We start from the raw sequence: 22,190 nt of genomic DNA on the forward strand, positions 1-22,190 counted from the left end.
GTCTGTGTGAATAGGTCTCTATCAGCTTTGCACATCTGGACACTGTAGTTTTTCCCCATTCTTCTTTACAAAACTGCCGAAGCTCTGTCAGATTGCATGGGGATCATGAGTGAACAGCTTTTTCAAGTCCAACCACAAATTCTCAATTGGATTGAGGTCTGGACTCTGACTTGGCCACTCCAGGGCATTAACTTTGTTGTTTTTAAGCCATTCCTGTGCAGCTTTGGCTTTATGCTTGGAGTGATTGTCTTCTCCCGTCGCAGACTGCTTCAGGGTTTCCTCCAGGATTTCCCTGTACTTGGCTGCATCTATTTTACCCTCTTCCTTCACAAGTCTTCCAATGAAGCATCCCCACAGCATGATGCAGCCACCTCTGCGTTTCACAGAATGGTGTGCTTTTTTTATTTTATTTTTGTTTTAGGAATGTGTGTTTTTGATGATGCGCCGTGTTTGGCTTATGCCAAACATAGCATTTTGATGGGTAAAAAGCACAATTTTGGTTTCATCAGACCATAGAACCTTCTTCCAGCTGACTTCAGAGTCTGCTACATGCCTTATGGCAAACACTAGTCGAGATTTTATGTGAGTTTTTTTTTCCAACAGTAGCTTTCTCATTGCCACTCTCCCATAAAGCTGTGACTGGTGAAGTACCCAGACAACAGTTATTGTATGCGCAGTCTCTTCCATCTCAGCCACTGAAGCTCGTAACTCCTCCAGAGCTGTAATAGGGCTTTTGGTGGCCTCCCTCACTAGTCTCCTTCTTCCACAGTCACTCAGTTTTTGAGGACAGCCTGCTCTAGGCTGATTTACAGCTGTGCCATATTCTTTCCATTCCTTGATGATTGACTTAACTGTATTCCAAGGGATATTCAGTGACTTGAAAAATTTCTTGTATCCATCTCCTGACTTGTGCTTTTTAATAATCTTTTCATGGAGTTGCTTGGAGTGTTCTTTTGTCTTCAAGGTGTAGTTTTGCCAAGATACTGACTCACCAGCAATAGACTTCCCAGATACAGGTGTATTTTACTCCAGTCAATTAGAGCACCTTGACTGCACACAGGTCTGCAAAAACAGATTGCTATTTAACTAATTATGTGACTTCTAAAACCAATTGGCTGCATTAGTGATGATTTGGTGAGTCATTTTAAAGGGGGATGAATATTTATACAATAATTTTTTTGTGTTTCATGTTTGTAATTAATTTAGATCACTTTGTAGAGATCTGTTTTCATTTTGACACAAAGGAGTCTTTCTCCGTTGATCAGTGTCAAAACAGTCAAATTAAAACTACTTCGATTCAATGTTGTAAAACAATAAAGCATGAAAACTTCCTTGGGGGAGTGAATACTTTTTATAGGCACTGTATATTCAAGCTGAAATCAATCTTAACTAAGACATCCTTTAAGGCTTTAACTAACACAGACTAGCAATAGCTGTTCATAATGCTATTAAAATATGTTCTCTTGTCAGTTAAGTGAATTGTGTAGGTGCATTTAACTTAAAGCTACTGTAACAACTATATGGTACATCTAATATATAGCAGACATTAACACAAACATGCAATTAATATTTATATATTAATTCAGCACATTAATCTTGAAAACTGTTGCAAGAAAAGGAGATGTAGATAGGGAAATGCTACATTATATTTAATGTTACTATAGCATTAAGGAGCCTCCAGGATCTTGTGATCACTACTACTAGGTAGAGGGTGAACAACTCAGTTTTCTGTCTTCAGCTTAAGTAGGAGCAATTAAAAAAGTATTAAGGAAGAGTTTCTAAAGTAAACTGGGAAAAACAGGCTAAAGAAAAAGTCTCTTGTAAATCAGTGGCAAATATTTGTTCAGCACATCCCAAAAACTGGCCCCTTCATGGACTACATTTCTTGCTGTCTCAGTAAAGCAGCTAGCATCATCAAAAATCCTACACACTCCAGACATTTTCTCTTCTTACCCCTCCCACTGGACAGAAGAATCAAAAGCTTGAAAACATATACCACCAGGCTCAAGGACAGCTTCCATCCAAACGAATGGTTCTGCAGTCTAAGATGGACAGCTCACAATCTATCTTGTTGTGATTATGCAAACCCAGTTCTCTGTACTATAAGACAGCCACATGATCAGATTTCTTGAAATGCAGTCTAGATATGGAATGGTAGGCTTTCCTAATCATAGTATTGCAGTGGTTGAGTGTGTTGGGACCCCTGGTGCTGCAGGTTATATGCTGAAGATAACTGGGTACAGATTTTTCAAACAAGCCTGATTGAAATGCCAACGATGATTTGAAAGATTCAGTGCAGCTGTTTCTTCTTTGCTGATGACAGCATTCAGTACCTTGAGTTCCTGCTTAACATCAGCTGTTAAACTAGAGAAAATCTGCAGGTGCTGGAAATCCAAACAACACACACAAAATGCTGGAGGAACCCAGCAGGCCAGGCAGCATCTATGGAAAAAAGTTCAGTTGGCATTTTGGGCCGAAACCCTTTGACATTCCCTGCCAAAAGGTTTCGGCCCGAAGCATTGACTGTACTTTTTTCCATAGGTGCTACCTGGCTTGCTGAGTTCCTCCAGCATTTTGTGTGTGTTACTAACATCAGCTGTTGGTGATATGTAAACATTTTAACATTTAAGAAAAATTTAAATAAGTACATGGATGGGAGGGTTATGGAGGGCTATGCTGCAGATGCAGGTCAATGGGACTAGGCAGATAAATAGTTTGGAATGGACTAGATAGGCCGAAGTGACTGTTTATATGCTGTAGTATTCTATGACTCTTTGACTGTAAAACCAAAATGTTCAGAATTGCAAAAGCTAAAAATAGATTAAGGACATGGGTTTTTTTTTCCTATAACGAGCAATGGAAGGCTAAAAAGATAATAGAATAGAGAAAATTAATTATGGCAGTAATATGGTAAATAACATCAAACAAAACTAAAGATGTTATTGGATATAAACACAGGAAGAAAGTACCCTGGGAGAATGAGACCAGGAAACAATGATTTAAACAAAATATATAATTTAAACAGCAAACACGAGGAAATCTGCAGATGCTGGAAATTCAAACAACAACATACACAAAATGCTGGTGGAACACAGCAGGCCAGGCAGCATCTATAGGGAGAAACGCTGTCGACGTTTCGGGGCGAGACCCTTCGTCAGGACTAACTGAAAGGAAAGATAGTAAGAGATTTGAAAGTAGTGGGGGGAGGGGGAAATGCGAAATGATAGGAGAAGACCGGAGGGGGTGGGATGAAGCTATGAGCTGGAAAGGTGATTGGTGAAAGTGATACAGAGCTGGAGAAGGGAAAGGATCATGGAATGGGAGGCCTCAGGAGAAAGAAAGGAGGGGGGAGCATCAGAGGGAGATGGAGAACAGGCAAACAACTAAATATGTCAGGGATGGGGTAAGAAGGGGAGGAGGGGCATTAACGGAAGTTAGAGAAGTCAATATCGCTCCCTACGTGACTCCCTTGTCCACTCGTCCCCCCCATCCCTTCCCACCAATCTCCCTCCTGGCACTTATCCTTGTAAGCGGAACAAGTGCTACACCTGCCCTTACACTTCCTCCCTCACCACCATTCAGGGCCCCAGACAGTCCTTCCAGGTGAGGCGACACTTCACCTGTGAGTCGGCTGGTGTGGTATACTGCGTCTGGTGCTCCCGGTGTGGCCTTTTATATATTGGTGAGACCCGACGCAGACTGGGAAACCGTTTCGCTGAACACCTACGCTCAGTCCGCCAGAAAAAGCAGGATCTCCCAGTGGCCACACATTTTAATTCCACGTCCCATTCCCATTCTGATATGTCTATCCATGGCCTCCTCTATTGTCAAAATGAATCCAAACTCAGGTTGGAAGAACAACACCTTATATACTGGCTGGGTAGCCTCCAACCTGATGGCATGAACATTGACTTCTCTAACTTCTGTTAATGCCCCTCCTCCCCTTCTTACCCCATCCCTGACATATTTAGTTGTTTGCCTGTTCTCCATCTCCCTCTGGTGTTCCCCCCCTTTCTTTCTCCTGAGGCCTCCCGTCCCATGATCCTTTCCATTCTCCAGTTCTGTATCACTTTTGCCAATCACCTTTCCAGCTCTTAGCTTCATCCCACCCCCTCTGATCTTCTCTATCATTTTGCATTTCCCCCTCCCCCCACTACTTTCAAATCTCTTACTATCTTTCCTTTTGGTTAGTCCTGACGAAGGGTCTCAGCCCAAAACGTCGACAGCGTTTCTCCCTATAGATGCTGCCTGGCCTGCTGTGTTCCACCAGCATTTTGTGTGTGTTGTTATATAATTTAAACAAATACTTTGCAAATATCCCAAGGATAACAGATAAACAAATTTCAATTAGGAGTTGACAGCCATACTACAAGATTTAAAGTTTTGGTAAAAACTAATGGGGCTAAAGGCAGCCACATTGTCAGGACCTGTAAGCCTGCATCCAAGCTTTTTAAAGGAAGTTGTTTTTATGGACGGACTGTTTAAATTTTGCAAACTCTGAATTCCAAAAGGGTACCAGCAGAATGGAAAAGTATGAATGCGATGCCCTATTCAAGAAAGGAGGAAGATAAAAATGGAAACTTTAAGCCAATTAGCTTAACATTCGTTGTTGAGAAAATGCTGGAGTCAAACAAGGAAAAAAAATAGCCAATCGTTAAGAAAAGTTTCATGCAATCAAACCAAGTTAACATGTATTATGGAAGGAAATCATGCTAACCAAATTTGTTGGAATTCTTTATGGGTAAAGTTAGTGAAGTTAATAGAGGGAAATCTGCAGATGCAAAGCTTTGAATTTCTGGAAGGCTTTTCGAAAAGCCAGTGCATAAGAAAAGAGCTCGTGATTTATGTTAACATGGTTTGAAGACTGCCTATCACAAAAAAGACAAAGTTTGAATAAATGGATCTTTTTCAGACTGAAATGACATAACTCGCAAGGCACCCTGAGAATCAGTTCTTGGCCTTCAATTATTTACTGTAAATATTAATATCTTGAAGGAAGAGCAGAGCATTAAGTTTCCAACTTTGCAGATAACATGAAAATAAATAGGAGGGCATGCTGATGATTTATGGACTCCATAACAGGACGTGAAGAAATTAAGTGACTGGACAAAAACTTGGCAGATAGATTTTATTGCAAGAAAGTTCTGAGGTAGTGAGCTTTTGCAAGTAGACTATTACCTGAATGGAGAAAAAGTGTAGTGTTGTGCAGAAGAACCTTGGCAACCTTGTACACAAAACACAAGCAGCATACAATTGAGCAAGTTATGAAGGCAAAGATCATAAATCAGTCAAGATCAGATTGAACTGTGGTGTCCCTTTAGCCTATGCACTGGCTGAGGTATTAGAAGATTGTTTGCATCTATAGACTACATATTCAAATAAACATGAGATTTGGAAGAAGAACCATCGATTTTATGATGAAATATATTTAGATATTATTCTGTAATATCTCAAATATCTCAGCCATGATGAAATGGCGGAGCAGACTTGATGAGCTGAATAGCCTAATTATGCTGTCTTAAATATATATCTGTAATATATTCCGTATACCCACTTTTACAGAATTCTGGCTGTTTGATGTCAATGGCAATGGCTTTCAGTAATTGATAGCACTATAATTTTTGTCTGCTGACTACAAAATATACAAAGGTTTATAGAAAATTATCACGACAAAAATCGCTGGCATGTGGATCTGTCTTTGGGTGGGTTTAAGGACAGTATCAGAAACAGAGTTTGAGTTGTTTAAGGCAAAACTTCAGTAGGTTGCTAATCTGAGCATCTGGAGACCAAACCACACCAGGTGGAGGGATCCCCAAGGTTTCTCTTCGAGATCTGCCTGTCCATAGCTATTTCATTGTTTCAGAAAGAACTCAAGTGGGTTAAGCAGCATCGGAGGGCAGTTTCCTCCCACCAATGCTGCTTGACCTGCTGATTTCTTCCAGCATATTGTGTTGTCCCAGCTTCCAGTATCAGCAGCCTCTTTTGTGTCTTCAATGTTTCTTACCTTTCTTGTACAATTTTTAAAATATTATTTTTGGCTGAAAACCTACAAGCAGCATTGGAGTTAAAACAGACTTGTTGGCTTTAAAAACAAGCTGCAAACAAATATAGTCAAGGAATTCAGTGGCAAAGGACAGAGAGACAGGAAGCAATTAGACTTTTAGAGGCTGAAAGATAAACAAGTATTCCAAGTGATGCTGCGGCACAGTAATAACCTCTTCAACTGGACGCCCATGTAATGAGTTGAAAGATCTTTGGTCCTTAACCCGAGGATAGATTTTGAGAGTCTAAATTCAGAATAATGCACCTTTAGAATGCAAATTGCACAGTCATACACCTCCTTCCTCACCTCTATTCAAGGCCCTAAACAGTCCTTCCAGGTGAGGCAACATTTTACCTATGAATCTGCTGGGGTCATCTATTGTGTACGGTGCTCCCGATGCGGCCTCCTTTACATTGGTGAAACCCGTTGTAAATTAGGAGATTGCTTCATTGAGCACCTCCGCTCCATCCACCAAAAGCGGAAATTTCCAGTGGCCAAACATTTCAATTCCCATTCCCATTCCAACCTGTCAGTCCAGGGCCTCCTCTTGTGAGAGGATGAGGCCACCCTCAGGGTGGAGGAGCAACAACTTATATTCTGTATGGGTAGACTCCAACGTGATGGCATGAATATCGATTTCTCCTTCTGGTAAAGACAATTCCCCTCCCCTTCTTCTATTCCCCACTCCAGTCTTTTACTTCTTCTCACCTGTCGATCACCTCCCCCGGTCTCCTCCTCCTTCCCTTTCTCCTACAGTCCACTTTCCTTTCCTAGCAGATTCCTTCCTCTCCAGCCCCTTATCTTTCCTACCCACCTAGCTTCATGTATCACTTTCTAGATACCCTCCCCCCAACCTTTTTATTCTGCCAACTTCCCCTTCCTTTTCCAGTCCTGAAGAAGGGTCTCAGCCTGAAACGTCAACTGTTCATTCATTTCCATGGGTGCTGCCTGACCTGCTGAGTTCCTCCAGCAGTTTGTGTGTAATGCACCTACTGTTTTCTGAATCCTACCCCTGTAAGGCACAAAAGCAATCTTCCCTTTCCACTCAAATCTGATAATGAAGCCAAGCCACAAGAATGAATATTTCATTGGAGGGATGCCCATTACTTTAACATAAGGGTTTAAGAAACAGGAGTAGGAGTAGACTGATTAGCCCCTCATGCTTCCACCACATACTTTATAACTTGTGGTTTAAATGTCTCAGTATAGAATATATTCAATGCCTCCATAGCTCTCTGGGCAAGAGAACTCCTAAGCTTGAGAGAAGCATTTTCACTTCACCTCCATCTTAAATGGGCAACAGCTTGTTCTGAAACTATGCTCTCCAGTTTAAGATACTCTGATCAGGGAAACATCATCTAAGCAGCCACCAGTCAACCCCTCAGAATCTTATAGGATTCAATAAGATCATTTGCATTTTCTTAAGCTCCAGTGTATAAAGGCCTAACTTGTTCAATGAATGAGAACCATTTTATCCCACAAGTCAACAGTGAAACTACTCTGCATTGCCTCCAATGAAAACCTCTTCTTCCTTAGAGAGATAAATTCTGTTTGTAGGTCTTATCATTGCCCTGTAAAGTTGCATCAAAACCTCACTACTGTTATATCCCACAACACTTGCAATAAAGGCCAGCACTCCATTGGCCATCCTAATTAACTGAAATACCTGCATACTAACTTGCTATACTGCAACATTTTGAGTTCATTGTAATTGTTAGAATACTGGAAATGGAAAAAAATGCTAAGATAAAATTAAATTTATCTTTTATGAAACAATTTTCAAATATTTTTACTGACCTGTTGCATGGACATTGCCACCAGCTTTCTGGCATGAACTTCTTGTCCCTGACCCATGGATATTGCCCGACAATCTGAAACAAAAGCCATCAGTTATCCTCTACGAAGATATCTAAATAATTCTGGATTAACTGTAGCTTTTTAAAAGTATATTTACTTATATATTTATGTTTTGGATGTCATGTTCCTTAAGTTACCATGTCCAGAACATGAATCCTAGCAGAGAAAATAACACTAGGAAATAGGTTTGGCCGATTGTAACGGGTGATTAACGCATGCTGATTTAATTATCTACTCCTTGTATACAATATTTATGCTTTCACTTCATTGAAAATAATTTCACAATCCAGTAAGATTATGGTATATTGTTTTTTTAAAAAATACGAGTAATAGATGCTCAAAATCTGAAATAAAAACAATGACTGTTGGGAATAATCAGTACCCCATCTTCTGTTTGGATGTGTTCCAACCTTCCAAACACTTTCTGAAGTTCTCCAACTTTAAGTAACTTGCTCCTTCTGTCTGTGTTAGTACTGGCCACTTCTGTGCGTCAACCAGCAGTGACTTTACTGTCCCTATTGAACCTGCTTGGTGTGCTGCATAGCTCTCCTATTAGCAACACATTACAACACAAAGAAGCATAACCACCCTCTAACTCCCCAGTTAGCTCCCTGACCTATCTCATGTGTTCCATCTATCCTAAACATCCCTCCCACTAATTTCTCTGCAAATTAACTTTACATTATTTTCATTTATTTGTCAATTATGACAGACCTTTTGATTTAAAAAATAACTCTGTCTCACTTCCCATAGGTGCTGCCTGACTTGTTCGATGGTTCCATCCTAGTACTGTTTTTATTTCAGGGATGTAACTTATTGATTGTGCAGCATCTTGAAGGGGGAAGCTGAAGAATTACAAGTTGTGATCTACTCTGGTATCAGTGGCAGAGGTAGAGTGAAAGATGTGGTTGTACAAGTACATTTTAAGGAGCCAGGAATGTGTGTAAAATCATGGAGTCATACAGCATAAAAACAGGCCATCTGGCCCACCACGAATATGTCACCCATTGCATCTAACTAACTAAGTACTTGCATTAGGTCCAAAGCCTTCTACGCCTTGGCAATTCAAACGTTTGTCCAAATGCTTTTAAAATATTATGAGAGTCTCTGCCTCAGCCATTTGTTTGGACACAAATCTTACTGTGCATTTATAAAGAACTCCTCTCAGATCACCAAGGATAGAGAAGCAGGTTTTCGAAGTATAAATCTTTGGTTGCTCCCAGTGCCACAAACAACAGGAAAATGCTGCAAGGCTCAGGATTGGAAATGTTTTATTTTTCAATGAAGTAGGATCAATAGAGAGAGAAAATATAGAGTATCAGAGTAAATTAGCCAGAAATATTAAAGCAGACTGTCAGAGATATGTAAAACAGAAAAGATTAGCAAGAGTAAATCAAATACAGGCAATGATGAGAGAACTTATAATGGAGAGGAATTAATCAAAAAATGTGTTTGTCTTCACAGTAGGAGACAAAAAGCCTTCCAGAAATACTGGAGAACCAAGGATCCAGAGCAGATGAGGAAATTAAAAAAGTTAATACTGGTAAAGAAATACTACTGAAGACGTTACTGAGCCTGGAAACTGAAAAAAATCGCAAGGATCCAATGATCTACATATCAGAACATTGAAACAGATGGTAATGGAAATAACAGAGGAGAAATTTCTTCATCCAAAGAGTAGAAAATCTTTGGAATTCTCTACCCCAGAAGACATTGAAACTTCATTAATGGTTTCATTTACAACAAGTTTCTAGATGTTAGAGGAATCAGGCAATATGGGAATAGCGTGCAAATGTAGTGTAATCAGCAGCTATAACCTCGCAGTATGATGGAGTAACTAGAGGGTCAGAATGGCCTGTTGCTCCTGTTTATTGTGTTATTTTGCATTCACTATTAATAAAGCCATTTCTTTTCGGATGCTTAAAATGCAGATCACTGAGTCCAGGAAACTTGTCTGCTTTGTCTGTCCTTAGTTCCATTAGCTCACTATCTAATTGTTTCTTGTAATATTGAAGTGGATCTTACTGCCCAATAACATTATGTAGGAACCTTCAAGAGCTAGGCTGTAATGGTTTCGAAAGATTGTTGTTTTTAATATCCTAATCTACAACACTTTGAATACAGAAATTATTATATAGAAATAGAGGGCTCCATTCTGTGGCAACATTATTAATGATCAAAACCAACTTTATAAGCATGTGGTGAGTTGGTGCAACATCCCATCGCAAATTCCCAATACATATAAATGTATAAAAATTATTTTTACTTTGTCGCAGTGGTGTAGTAACACAATCATGGATGTTAGTGTTGCTCTCAATGTTTCATGGATAATGGTGTGATTCTGCACAGCTTGGTCATATCCAGAAGCTGAAAGCATAAATTGCCTCTTCACATTGCAGGGTGTTGCAGTTATTACTTAGACAACATCCTTACCAATTTCAAGCCTCTTCGCCAGTCCTTCAATCTGATTGCTAGGATCTGATCCCATGGACAGGAAGCAGATCAGAGGAGTTCGCACATCACTTTCTTCCCAGGTTGTCTCCAAGTTTAAAATCACTGGCTCGGCATATTTTTCTCCCATTGAGTCAGAAATAAACTTTCGAGCTTGTGAAAGTGTTCGATCAGGACACCATGATCTGAAAAATAAAAATCATTCAGTCTATTTTGGTTCTTTGTAGATTAATCCAATTAATTTATATCCTTCTCACGTCCTTGCAATATTGTTACCTTCAAATATTTATCCATTTCCCTTTTGAAAATGACAAATCTTTATCATTTGACCTCCATCAGGGAGTGCATTCTAGATCATAATTACTTGTTGACTAAAAAAGTTTTGCTCACTGATCCTGAAGATTTATCTAATTACTTTTTGTCTCCAGTACATGGCACATTAATAATAGAAACATTTACCCTAAACAAAACAGTTATAATTTTATACACATCCATAAAAATCTTCTTTCAAGCTTCTCTACTCAAAAATGACAACTTCTCCAGAATTCTCCACTGGGTTCTTACAAATTATCAGTTGTCACTGGAACCCATCTAGTAAACTTTATCCACACCTTCTCAGATTGTTTATATTTTTTATATAGTGAAACTACAAGAAATGGATGAGTACTGATCTCTAATAAGTTTTATAAAGATTCAACAAAATCTCCTTGCTTTCATATGATTTACTTTTACATATAAGCCCAGGATCTCATATGCTTTATTGCCCAATTCTGCAGACTGCATTGGTAGCTTCACAAATGTTTACACATATACTCGTAAGTAACGCTGTTCATGCACCCATTTAGAACTATATTATTTATTTGTCTCTCCTTGTTATTCCCACACTTCTTTGCACTAAGTCCCATTCCACCACGGTATCCATGTGCCCTTGAATTTCAAAACTGCTGGAGCTTTTTGTAAATCAAGATTGAAAATTGATTTAATATATAACACCTCCTTGTCTCTACAATGAATGACCTGTTGGTTGTTATGCGTTTTAGAGCAGCAACCACTAACCAATCATACTTGAGGTGTATTTTTCTGGAGCATCAGAGTCTGAGGGGAGATCTGATTGAAGTTTACAAGAATATGAGGGGCATAGATAAAGTAGACAGCCATTATCTTTTCCCAAGGGTCAAAATGTCTAATACTAGAAAGCATGAACTTAAAGGTGAGAAGGGCCAACTTCAAAGGCAACATGCGGGACAAGTTCTTTTTTCACACAATGATTGCTGGGTGCCTAGAATGTGCTGCTTGGGTGATGGTGGAGGAGGCAAATATGATTGAGACATTCAAGAGGCTCCTAGGTAGGCACATGAATATTCAGAGAATGAAAGGATATGGACATTGTGTTGGCAGAAGCAATTAGTTAGCTAAGGATTAAATTACTACTTTAATTAGTTCAGCATAACATTGTGAGCCAAAGGGCCTGTTTATTGTTTTATTTCTTTTGTCTTTACCTTTTCAGAGACATGGATGATTATAGCTTGTTCTATGCAAAGCATCATTTCACAGAAAATTATATCAAAGACCTACAGCTATGGAAAACTGAAATAAAATACAAGGACATACTCAAAGCACTGAACTGGAGAGATAGCACCTGCGGAAAGAGATCCAAAGAAAGAATTTTAAAGCTGGAACATTAACTTTGTTACTCTTTCCATTGATGCTGCCTAACCTGGTAAGTGCTTTCAACAAATAAAACAACAAAATGCTGGCAGAGCTCAGCAGGCTGGACAGCATCTATGCGAGGAGGTAGTGACGACGTTTCGGGCCGAAACTCTTCATCAGGAGTGAAGTAACATGGGATGGTCAAGGGGGGATAAGAAGTGGGGGGAAGGATGAAGTAGACAGCTAGGAAGTGATAGGCTGAAGGGAAATGGGCTAGGGGGAAGGTGGAGAATTATAGGAAATAAAAAAGAAAGAAAGGTAGGGCTTGGGGGAGATTATAGTGAGAGGGGAAAAAGAGAGAGAAAGAGAACCAGACTAAAATTATAGATAGGGATGGGGTAAGGGGGGCAGGGGTATCAACGGAGGTCTGTGAGTTGAATGTTCATGCCGGCAAGTAGGAGGCTACCTAGGCGGGAGATAAGGTATTGCTCCATCAACCTGTGTGTGGCCTCATCTTGACGGTGCTTTCAACAGTTTTGTTTTTAATCCACATATATGGCATTATCATCATCATTAAGCACCAATTCAGATATTGACATTGAAAAGGTTAATTAGCCTAGAAAGGATTCAAGTGTCTCATATGGAGAATCACCTGATACAAGAAAGTTGCAGGATGACCTGGGGGATAGGAAAAGTATAGTGATGCTCCCTAGGGGGAGAGGTGGCATATCAGTTCTTCCCCAGAGCTCTCAGATGAAGACTAAAATAATGGAGCATATATGGAAAAGTCTCTGGGATACACTGATTGACTTGGTTAACAGCATTCTAGAAATGTAAAGGAGTACATACTTAACCTCTTACAGGGCTTCTTATGGAACCAATACATTGGAGAAGTGGTGTGAATCCAGTGCAACTCAAAATTGACACTACTCCCGGGCTTATGTTTCCAGTCAGATGACTACAGATGCACAGCACAGGACATAGAACAGTCCAGGCCCTTCAGTCCACAATATCAGTGCTGAACAAGATGCCATTGTAAATTTACAAGTTGCCTCCATATTTTATATATATGTATATCCTTCCATTCCCTGTCTAAGAAAGGAGGGAGGCAGCAGAAAGGAAACCATAGACCAGTTAGGCTGGTTTCAGTGGTTGGAAAGGCTTTGGAGTCAATTGTTAAGGATGAGGTTATTAAACACTTGGTTGCACAGGACAAGATAGGACCAAGTCAGCATGGTTTCCTTAAGGGAAAATCCTGCCTGACGAACCTGTTGGAATTCTTTGAGGAGATTAAAAGTAGGATAGATAAAGGGGAAGTAGTGGATGTTGTATATTTGGAATTTCAAAAGGCCTTTGACAAGGTACCACACATGAGGCTGCTTACCAAGTTAAGAGCCCATGGTATTATAGGAAAGTTACTGGCATGGTTAGAGCATTGGCTGATTGGTAGGAGGCAGCAAGTGGGAATAAAAGGATCCTTTTCTGGTTGGCTGCCAGTGACTAGTGGTGTTCCACAGGGGTCGGTGTTCTGACCGCTTCTTTTTATGCTGTATATTGTTACGCCTGCGCCCCAACTCTGAGGGGCCGAAGGGAAGGGTAGAAAGTAGCCCCCTCCTTTTTGAGAATCGCAAGATCACTATTAATTCAGGTCAGGAGACCCAGGAAATGAGAGAGAGACGCAGAATCCACAGGGTGTTTGGAATATCCTGGCCCTCAGCGATTTCAAAGCCACGGGAACCGGCCATTGTCTCTTGGAGACAGAATTGTGTATTGAACGCTGTGCTATTCATCGATGCCCTCAAGGAATGAGCAACGTGGGCTGGTTGGTGGGGGATGGCATCCTCCCCAACCTGATTGACATCTGAGACCCCGTGAGTCAGGATAAAAGAGGGTCTGGGGAACAGCCCCTTTAGACGCACCAGAAGAAATGCTAGAAATCCTGTAACAGCGTAATAGCGAAAGCCGGTGGAAAGCCCACGTGCATCCTTTTCCATTTGCCTCGGAATTGGTGGGCCTTTACCACGGAAGAACGGCTTTAGCTAAAACAAAGGAGAAATCAGCCCCAACGACTCTCGAAGGATTGACATCATAAAAGGAATGGGCAAGTTTTAAACTCTCTCTCTTGACTCCAACCAAAGGCTGCAGCCTGCAGCTTGAATGAACTTGAGTGACTTTTATATTTCCATCGGACAATACATTATCCCCTAGACAACGATAGAGTTATTTCTTATTGATTATTATTATACCCGCGCTTTTAGATTTAGTATTGACGACATATATTATCTGTATGGTTGCATTGATATTATTTTTGTGTATTTTTATCAATAAATACTGTTAAAAATAGTACCATCAGACTTCAACGGACCTCTCTATCTTTGCTGGTAAGTGACCCAGTTACAGGGTACGTAACAATTGGGGTTCTCGTCTCGGGATTTGACACCAAATTGGGAGGCCAGTGAATCGGGCTTGTAAGTCCAAACTTGGATCTGGTTACGCGGGTAGCCAGACAGGAAACCAGCAAAGATGGACGTGGGTGAATTTATAGAAAACCCGACTCTGGAGGCGCTAGAGGCGGCCACCAAATCAGACTTGATAAATATGGCGAAGGGGCTAAACCCCGCAGAGGTGAGGTTGTCAATGAAAAAGCGAGAGGTGCGAAGGGCCATAACTCAGTATTACATTGAGAAGAATGTGTTTGCAGCTGAGGTATTGGAAAATATCCCTGAAAAGGTACCAGCTAGTGGGACGGCTCAGTTAGAGTTGGAGAAATTAAGGTTGGAACATGAAATTAAGTTAAAGCAGCTGGAAGCAGCTGAGAAAGAAAGGGAGCATGTGCTCCAGCTAAAGGAGTTAGAGGTGAAACGGGAGCAGGACGGAGCTGAGAAGCAAAGAGAGCATGAAATTCAGGTAAAACAGCTGGAAGCAGCTGAGAAAGAGAAACAGAGGCAACATGACTTGGATATGGAGAAGTTAAGGCAAGAGCAAAGAGTTCAAGGGTCAGACCGAGAGGAGCGGTTTAATGTTAATCGGGAGTTGAGGTTAGTACCTCCGTTCGAGGAGACGGATGTTTTTTAGTTATTTCTTGCTTTTTGAGAAGGTGGCAGTGAATCAGAAGTGGCCCAAAGAGCAGTGGGTGGCGTTGTTACAAAGTGTGTTAAAAGGGAAGGCACAACGAGCATATGCGGCGTTGTCCATGGAGGAGGGAGAAGCAGAGAATTATGCCGAAGTAAAGGAGGCCATTCTCCGGACTTACGAATTGGTACCTGAAGCGTATAGACAAAAGTTCAGAAATTTAAAGAAAGGGTGGAATCAGACATATACCGAGTTTGCCTATGAGAAGGGTGTGCTCTTGGATCGTTGGTGTACAGCAGAAATAGTGGAAGAGGATTTTGGGCATCTCAGGGAGTTAATTCTGATTGAGGAATTTAAAAATGGTGTTTCAGAGGATATCCGGATGTATTTGAATGAGAAGCCGAATAAGTCCATCTCCGAATTTGCTAGGTTCGCAGATGAATATGCCCTAACCTACAAGACAAAGTTTTCCTCGAATAAAAGTTACCAGAGAGACCGTGGAAACGATAGAGAAAGCCCGCCGGCTGAGGCAGAGGTCCCGCCGGGAGCTAGTGGTAAGATTGGGGAGGAGAGGCAAGACGGCCAGAGATTTCCGGGCTTGACCGGTTTTAATTGTGGAAAGGGGGGACATATTGCATCTAGGTGCTTTGCTCCGAGGAAGGAGACAGGAAAAGGGAAAGCAGCAGTCCCTATAGGATGTGCCGTGGTAATCAGTAAATCGACAAGAGAGCCCCGGGTAGACAGGGTACGAGAAGGGTCTGAGACTTGTATGTCAAACAGAACCATGTCTGTGAGAGAGGGAGACCCACCAGTTCCCGTGCGAATCTGGAGAGACGCGGGGGCTGAACTGTCATTGATTAGCAGTAAGGTACTGGATTTTGGTCGCAAGACGGGAATGGTAGCTGTGAAAGGAATAGGAAAAGAGACGGAAACGGTGCCCTTGCATAGGATCATTATGAATTGTGAGCTAGTCTCTGGACCAGTTGAAATGGGGGTGCGATCAGAATTCCCGAGAACTGACGCGGACATCCTTCTGGGTAATGATTTAGCCGGTGGTAAGGTTTGGTCAGCAATGAAGCTGACGAGACAGCCGGTGGAGGCCCCGCCCCTAGATTCCAAGATCTATCCCACATGCGTGATCACTCGCAGCATGTCGAGAAAGGCAGCTGAGAACGAGAGCAGTTTAAATCCGGCCAGTATCGATTTGGCCGAGACGTTTTTACCGACCCTGTACCACGAGGGTTTAGAGGATGGTAAAACTAAGAGTAGTAAAGTGAAAGAGAATAAGGGAGAGGAGGTAGACCTGCCCTTAGCGAGGAGAAAAGTTCTAGAGGCACGAAATAAAGATGAGAAACAGATAAAGCTGTTAAAAGGTCCAGGGTTGGACATGGATGATCTGTCTGGTTTGGCAGAACTGTTTGAAGAAGTGGAAAATTCTAAAGGTGTTCCCGATAATGAAATGAGGGCAGTCCTAGATGAAAAGGGTGCCCTTACCTTGAAGAAGTCTGCTGGGTTGGCAGATGAGGTTGCTTCAGCCCGCGGGGTTGAGTTTACTCCGGAAGGGAGTTGCCCAGAGAGTAGCCGGGAGAATCAGGGGAATTTAGAATTTGGACCGGGTACAGGTATTGAAAGCCTGGAAGAGGTAAATGTCCCGTTTGAGTGTGTCCAAGATGTGGATGCACATGGTACTGAACCTAGTAATGGAGCTGAGAAAAAGTCTGAGGTATTTGATTCAGTTGAAAAGGAATGCAGTCCTTGTGGGTCAGATGGACTTGGTTCAGTGAAGAAAGGGTTAACCTTGGTAATAGTGGGAAGTGAGAGTTCCCAGGTGTTTGTGCTCGAAGGTGTGTTAAAAGTTAGTGAGGAGATCAAAGGTGGTGGGGTGAATATTATTATTGAAGGAAAAGGGGACTGTGTAGTTCCCAAATTGAATGAAGAAAATTTAAAGGCTGGACTGATATCAGAAGCAGCAACCAGGCTACAGAGACAATGGCTCGGTACCACAAAGCCTGTGAATCAATTACAGGTTGACTTGGACGGTAAAGGGGCCCCACACGCTATTGTTATTCCAGAGTGTGGTGTAAAAAGGCAGAATTTGAAATGTTGTTTGAACAAAGAGTTTAAACTGAAAGCTAATAGCCTCAAGGGTCCTGAAGAGAAAACTAGCAACTTGCGTAAAATTAAAGAATTGGGTGGAAATTCGGGAAATGGTCTAAGTCTGGAACACATTGTTGATAAAATAACTCCTATGAAAGGAGCGGACGAAAGCCTATTTCGCCAGGGTGCACAAGCTCCCCACGTGGGAATTAACTGGAAAAGAGGCGAGGGTTAATGGGGACGCCATTTTTAAATAGCAGAAGCCGGTTTTAAGGGATTTCGACAAAGCATGTGAATAATAAAGACAATCCCCATGGAAGCCTGACTGTTAAGTTTGAAAGTAACATAAAGATTAGTATTTGCATGAACTTTTGTAGTATACACATAAGCTAAGATCACAACTCTTTAGTTTTTGTTTGCTGAAGGAAATAAGAAATAAAAATAGGTGGTTATAAAATTGAAGTCTGATGCTACAAGACTTTAGTAAGATACAACATATTAAAGGAAGTGATAATGTGCTTGCGGACTGTTTATCTAGATGCTGAATTGAATGTATAACGGTATTACTCTGTAGTGGAAAAAAAAACTTTTGTATTGTGTTAGATTCTAAAATCCTGTAAGACTCTGTATTACTTCGTTTTTTTCCGATGGCAAAAAATGCGTTGAAGAAAGGGGGTGTTACGCCTGCGCCCCAACTCTGAGGGGCCGAAGGGTAGAAAGTAGCCCCTCCTTTTTGAGAATCGCAAGATCGCTATTAATTCAGGTCAGGAGAGCCAGGAAATGAGAGAGAGACACAGAATCCACAGGGGGTTTGGAATATCCTGGCCCTCAGCGATTTCAAAGCCACAGGAACCGGCCATTGTCTCTTGGAGACGGAATTGTGTATTGAGCGCTGTGCTATTCATCGATGCCCTCAAGGAATGAGCAACATGGGCTTGTTGGGGGGATGGCATCCTCCCCAACCTGATTGACATCTGAGACCCCGTGAGTCAGGATAAAAGAGGGTCTGGGGAACAGCCCCTTTAGACGCACCAGAAGAAACGCTAGAAATCCTGTAACAGCGTAATAGCGAAAGCCGGTGGAAAGCCCACATGCGTCCTTTTCCATTTGCCTCGGAATTGGTGGGCCTTACCACGGAAGAACGGCTTTAGCTAAAACAAAGGAGAAATCAGCCCCAACGACTCTCGAAGGATTGACATCATAAAAGGAATGGGCAAGTTTTAAACTCTCTCTCTTGACTCCAACCAAAGGCTGCAGCCTGCAGCTTGAATGAACTTGAGTGACTTTTATATTTCCATCGGACAATACATTATCCCCTAGACAACGATAGAGTTATTTCTTATTGATTATTATTATACCCACGCTTTTAGATTTAGTATTGATGATGTATATTATCTGTATGGTTGCATTGATATTATTTTTGTGTATTTTTATCAATAAATACTGTTAAAAATAGTACCATCAGACTTCAACGGACCTCTCTATCTTTGCTGGTAAGTGACCCAGTTACGGGGTACGTAACAATATCAAATGATTTAGATATAAATGATGGAATAGTTGCCAAGTTTGCAGATGATATGAAGATTGTTGGAGGGGCAGGTAGTGTTGAGGAAACAGGAAGGCTGCAGAAGGATTTAGACAGATTAAGAGAATAAGCAAGAAAGTAGCAAATGAAATACAATGTCGGAAAATGCATCATCATGCACTTTGGTAGTAGAATTAAATGTGCAGAGTTTTCTAAATGTGGAGAAAATCCAAAAATTTGAGCTGCAAAGGGACTTGGGAGTCCTCGTGCAGAACAATCTAAAGGTTAACTTGCCGGTAAAGTCAGTGGTGAGGAAGGCAAATGCAATGTTAGCATTCATTTCAAGAGGCATTGGAATACAAGAGCAGGGATATAATGCTGAGGCTTTATAAGGTACTGGTGAGGCCTCATCTTGAGCTCTGTGAATAGTTTTGGGCTCCTCATCTAAGAAAAGATATGCTGGAATTGGAGAGGGTTCAGTGGAGGTTCACAAGGATCATTCCAGGAATGAAAGGGTTATCATATGAGGAACGTTTGATAACTCTGGGCTGTATTTGCTGTAGCTTAGAAGGACAAGGGGGAATCTCATTGAAACCTTCTGAATGTTGAAAGGCCTAGACATGGTAGATGTGGAAAAGATATTTCCCATTGTGGGGGAGTCTAGGACAACAGGGCACAGCCTCAGGGTAGAGGGACATCCATTTAAAACAGATGTGGAGAAATTCTTTAGCCGGAGGGTGGGGAATTTGTGGAATTTATTACCATAGGCAGCTGTGGAGACCAGGTCATTGGGTGTATTTAAGGCAGAGCTTGATAGGTTCTTGATTGGACTGGCATCAATGGTTATGGGGAGACTGCTGGGGAGTGGGGCTGAGGAGGGTAAAAGAAAGGATCAGCCATGATTGAATGGCAGAGCAGACTCGATGGGCCAAATGGCCTAATTCTGCTCCAATGTCTTATTGTCTTGATGTGTCTACCTAAGTGCCTCTTAAACATTGCTATCATACCTCCTCCCACCACCACCCCTGAAATCCTACTACTCTGTGTGTAAAATATTTGCAACATCAATTTATTTTAAACTCTCTCCCTCTCACAATGTAACTACACCTTCCAGGATTTGACATTTCTATTGCAGGAAAAAGACTTGGTCTACATTCCTCATTAATTCCTTCAATTTTACATAGAACAGGATAACACTGGATAAGACCCATCAGTCCAGAATATTGGTGCCAACCATGCTAATCTAAATGATCCCATCTACGTACACAAGGTCCATATCACTTTATTCCTTGCTTGTTCATGTGACTGAGCAAATGCTCTTAAATGTTACTGTTGTATCTGCTTCCACCATCTCCTCTGGCAATGCTTTCCAGGAAATCTCTGTGTAAAATAACTTGCCTTTCAATCTCCTTTAAACTTCCCCCCTCTCACATTAAAGTTACATTCTCTGGTATCTGTTATTTCCACCCTGGGAAAAAGACCATCCTCTCCAATTCACACCTCTCAGAGTTGTACATACCCCTCAGCTTCCAATATACCAGAAAAGACAATTAAAATTTGTCCACCCTCTCCTTATAGCTAATACTTTGTTTTCTGGGCAACATCCTAGTCAACTTGTTCTGCATGCTCTCCAAAGCCGTTACATCCTTCCTGTAATGTGGCAAACAGAACTGCACACAATACTCTAAATGTGGCCAAGCCAACATTTATAGAACTGCAATATGACTTTTGACTTTAACACTTAACAGCCTAACTGGTGGAGGCAAGTCGCCATACACCTTATTCACCATCGTATTTACTCATGTTGCCACTTTCTGGGAGCAATGCACTTATGCCCCAAGATTCTTCTGTACATCAATGCTCATAAGAATCCTGCCATTTTCTGTACACTTTCCTCTTATATCTGATCTCACAAGTGCAAAACCTCACACTTATCCAGATTAAACTCCATTTGCCATTTCTTTGTCCACATTTTCAAATGGTTTATTTCATGCGGCATCCTTTAACAATCTTCTTCATTATTCATGAATTTCCATGCAGTCTGCAAACTTACTAATTAGCCCAGCTATATTTTCATCCAAATTATTTGTATATTTCATAAACAACAGAATGTCCAACACGGATTCTTGCAGAACACCGATAATCACAGAGTTGTAGTTGCAATAACACTTCTGAACTACTACCCTGTCTTCAAAGGCCAAGCTGATTTTGAATCCATTCATACATACGCAGGATATGAATGCCTCAATCTGCAATACCGCAGTGGCAGCGCAATACATTACAAGAGGAAGACAAGCATAAGTTGGCATAAACAAATTTAAAATAAATTATCCGTAACTCACACATGCACACAATAAACAACAAAATATAATATCATAGAAAGATAAGCAAAGGGGAAAATAGTCCAATGTTGTGTTATGGTTTTCAGGTCATTTCAAGACCTGTTGGCAGTAGGGAAAAGGCTGTTGTTGAACCTTGAGCATGGACCTTCAGTCTCCTGATGGCAGCAACAAAAAGAGGGCATGGCCCGGATGGAGGTTATCTATGATGATAGATGCTGCTTTCTTGAGACATTACCCCTTGTAGATGTCCTCAATGTTAGGGACAGCTGTACTCCTGATGAAACTGGCTAAATCCATCACTCTTGTTAGACGCTTCATTTCTCTTCATTGGAGTTTTCATATTAGGCCAAGATACAACCAATCAAAAATGCCTTCCACAGTACATCAGTGGAAGTTTGTCAGATTCTTTGATGATATGCCAAAACCTCTCAAACTACTAAGAAAGTGGAGCTGCTAGCTTGCCTTCTTCATGTTTGTATTTATGTACTGAACCCAGGATAAATCTGAGATACTGACAGCCAGGAACTAAAAGCTGCTCACTTTTTCCACCACAGACGCAATAAGGACTATTGTCCTGACTTGCCCTTCATAAAGTCTATGATCAGTTACTTGATCTTGCTGATGTTGAGTACAAGATTGTTATAACACCACACAAACAACTCCTGTCTGTTTATCCAAATCTAGAGATAACTCCATGTGCCTTAACTTTATGGATCAGCCTTCAAGAAAACTAGCATCATTTTAAAAAGCAAAATGACTTTTTCAATGTACCTTAGTACATGTGCAATAATAAACTAATTTAAACAGCATGGTAGAGTAGTGGTTAGCACAACACTTTACAGTACCAGCTGCCCGGGTTTAATTCCTGCCACCATCTGTAAGGAGTTTGTACATTCTCCCCAGGACCACTTGGGGCTCCTTCTGGTGCTCTGGTTTCCTCTCACAATCTAAAGATGTACTGGTTGGTAGGTTAATTGATCATTGTAAATTGTCCCGTGATTGCTGAGCAGCCAAAAGGTCTGTTCCACACTGTATCTCAATAAATATATACCAGGGAAATTTAAAGTGGCCAAATATTGAGATGTGATGGAAACTGGAACAGCCAATGTGGACATGGGAAGGATGTGCAAACTTAACACAGATTGTGTCTGAG

At 41.2% G+C, this 22,190-nt stretch overlaps 1 protein-coding gene across 1 annotated transcript in view; it reads right to left on the reverse strand.

Annotated features, from left to right (window-relative positions):
- The window catches only part of LOC140732659 (dynein axonemal heavy chain 8-like), a 704,719-nt gene that overhangs the window by 44,180 nt on the left and 638,349 nt on the right, over positions 1–22,190 (reverse strand). Inside the window, exons 80-81 of the mRNA XM_073055352.1 lie at positions 10,334–10,536; positions 7,841–7,914 (exon numbers count right to left, since the gene is read on the reverse strand). Coding sequence (XP_072911453.1) covers positions 7,841–7,914; positions 10,334–10,536 — 277 coding nt within the window. The remainder of the gene's footprint in view (positions 1–7,840; positions 7,915–10,333; positions 10,537–22,190) is intronic.

The sequence above is a fragment of the Hemitrygon akajei genome, chromosome 9 (genome assembly GCF_048418815.1).
Source record: "Hemitrygon akajei chromosome 9, sHemAka1.3, whole genome shotgun sequence".
Taxonomy (NCBI): Eukaryota; Metazoa; Chordata; class Chondrichthyes; order Myliobatiformes; family Dasyatidae; genus Hemitrygon; species Hemitrygon akajei.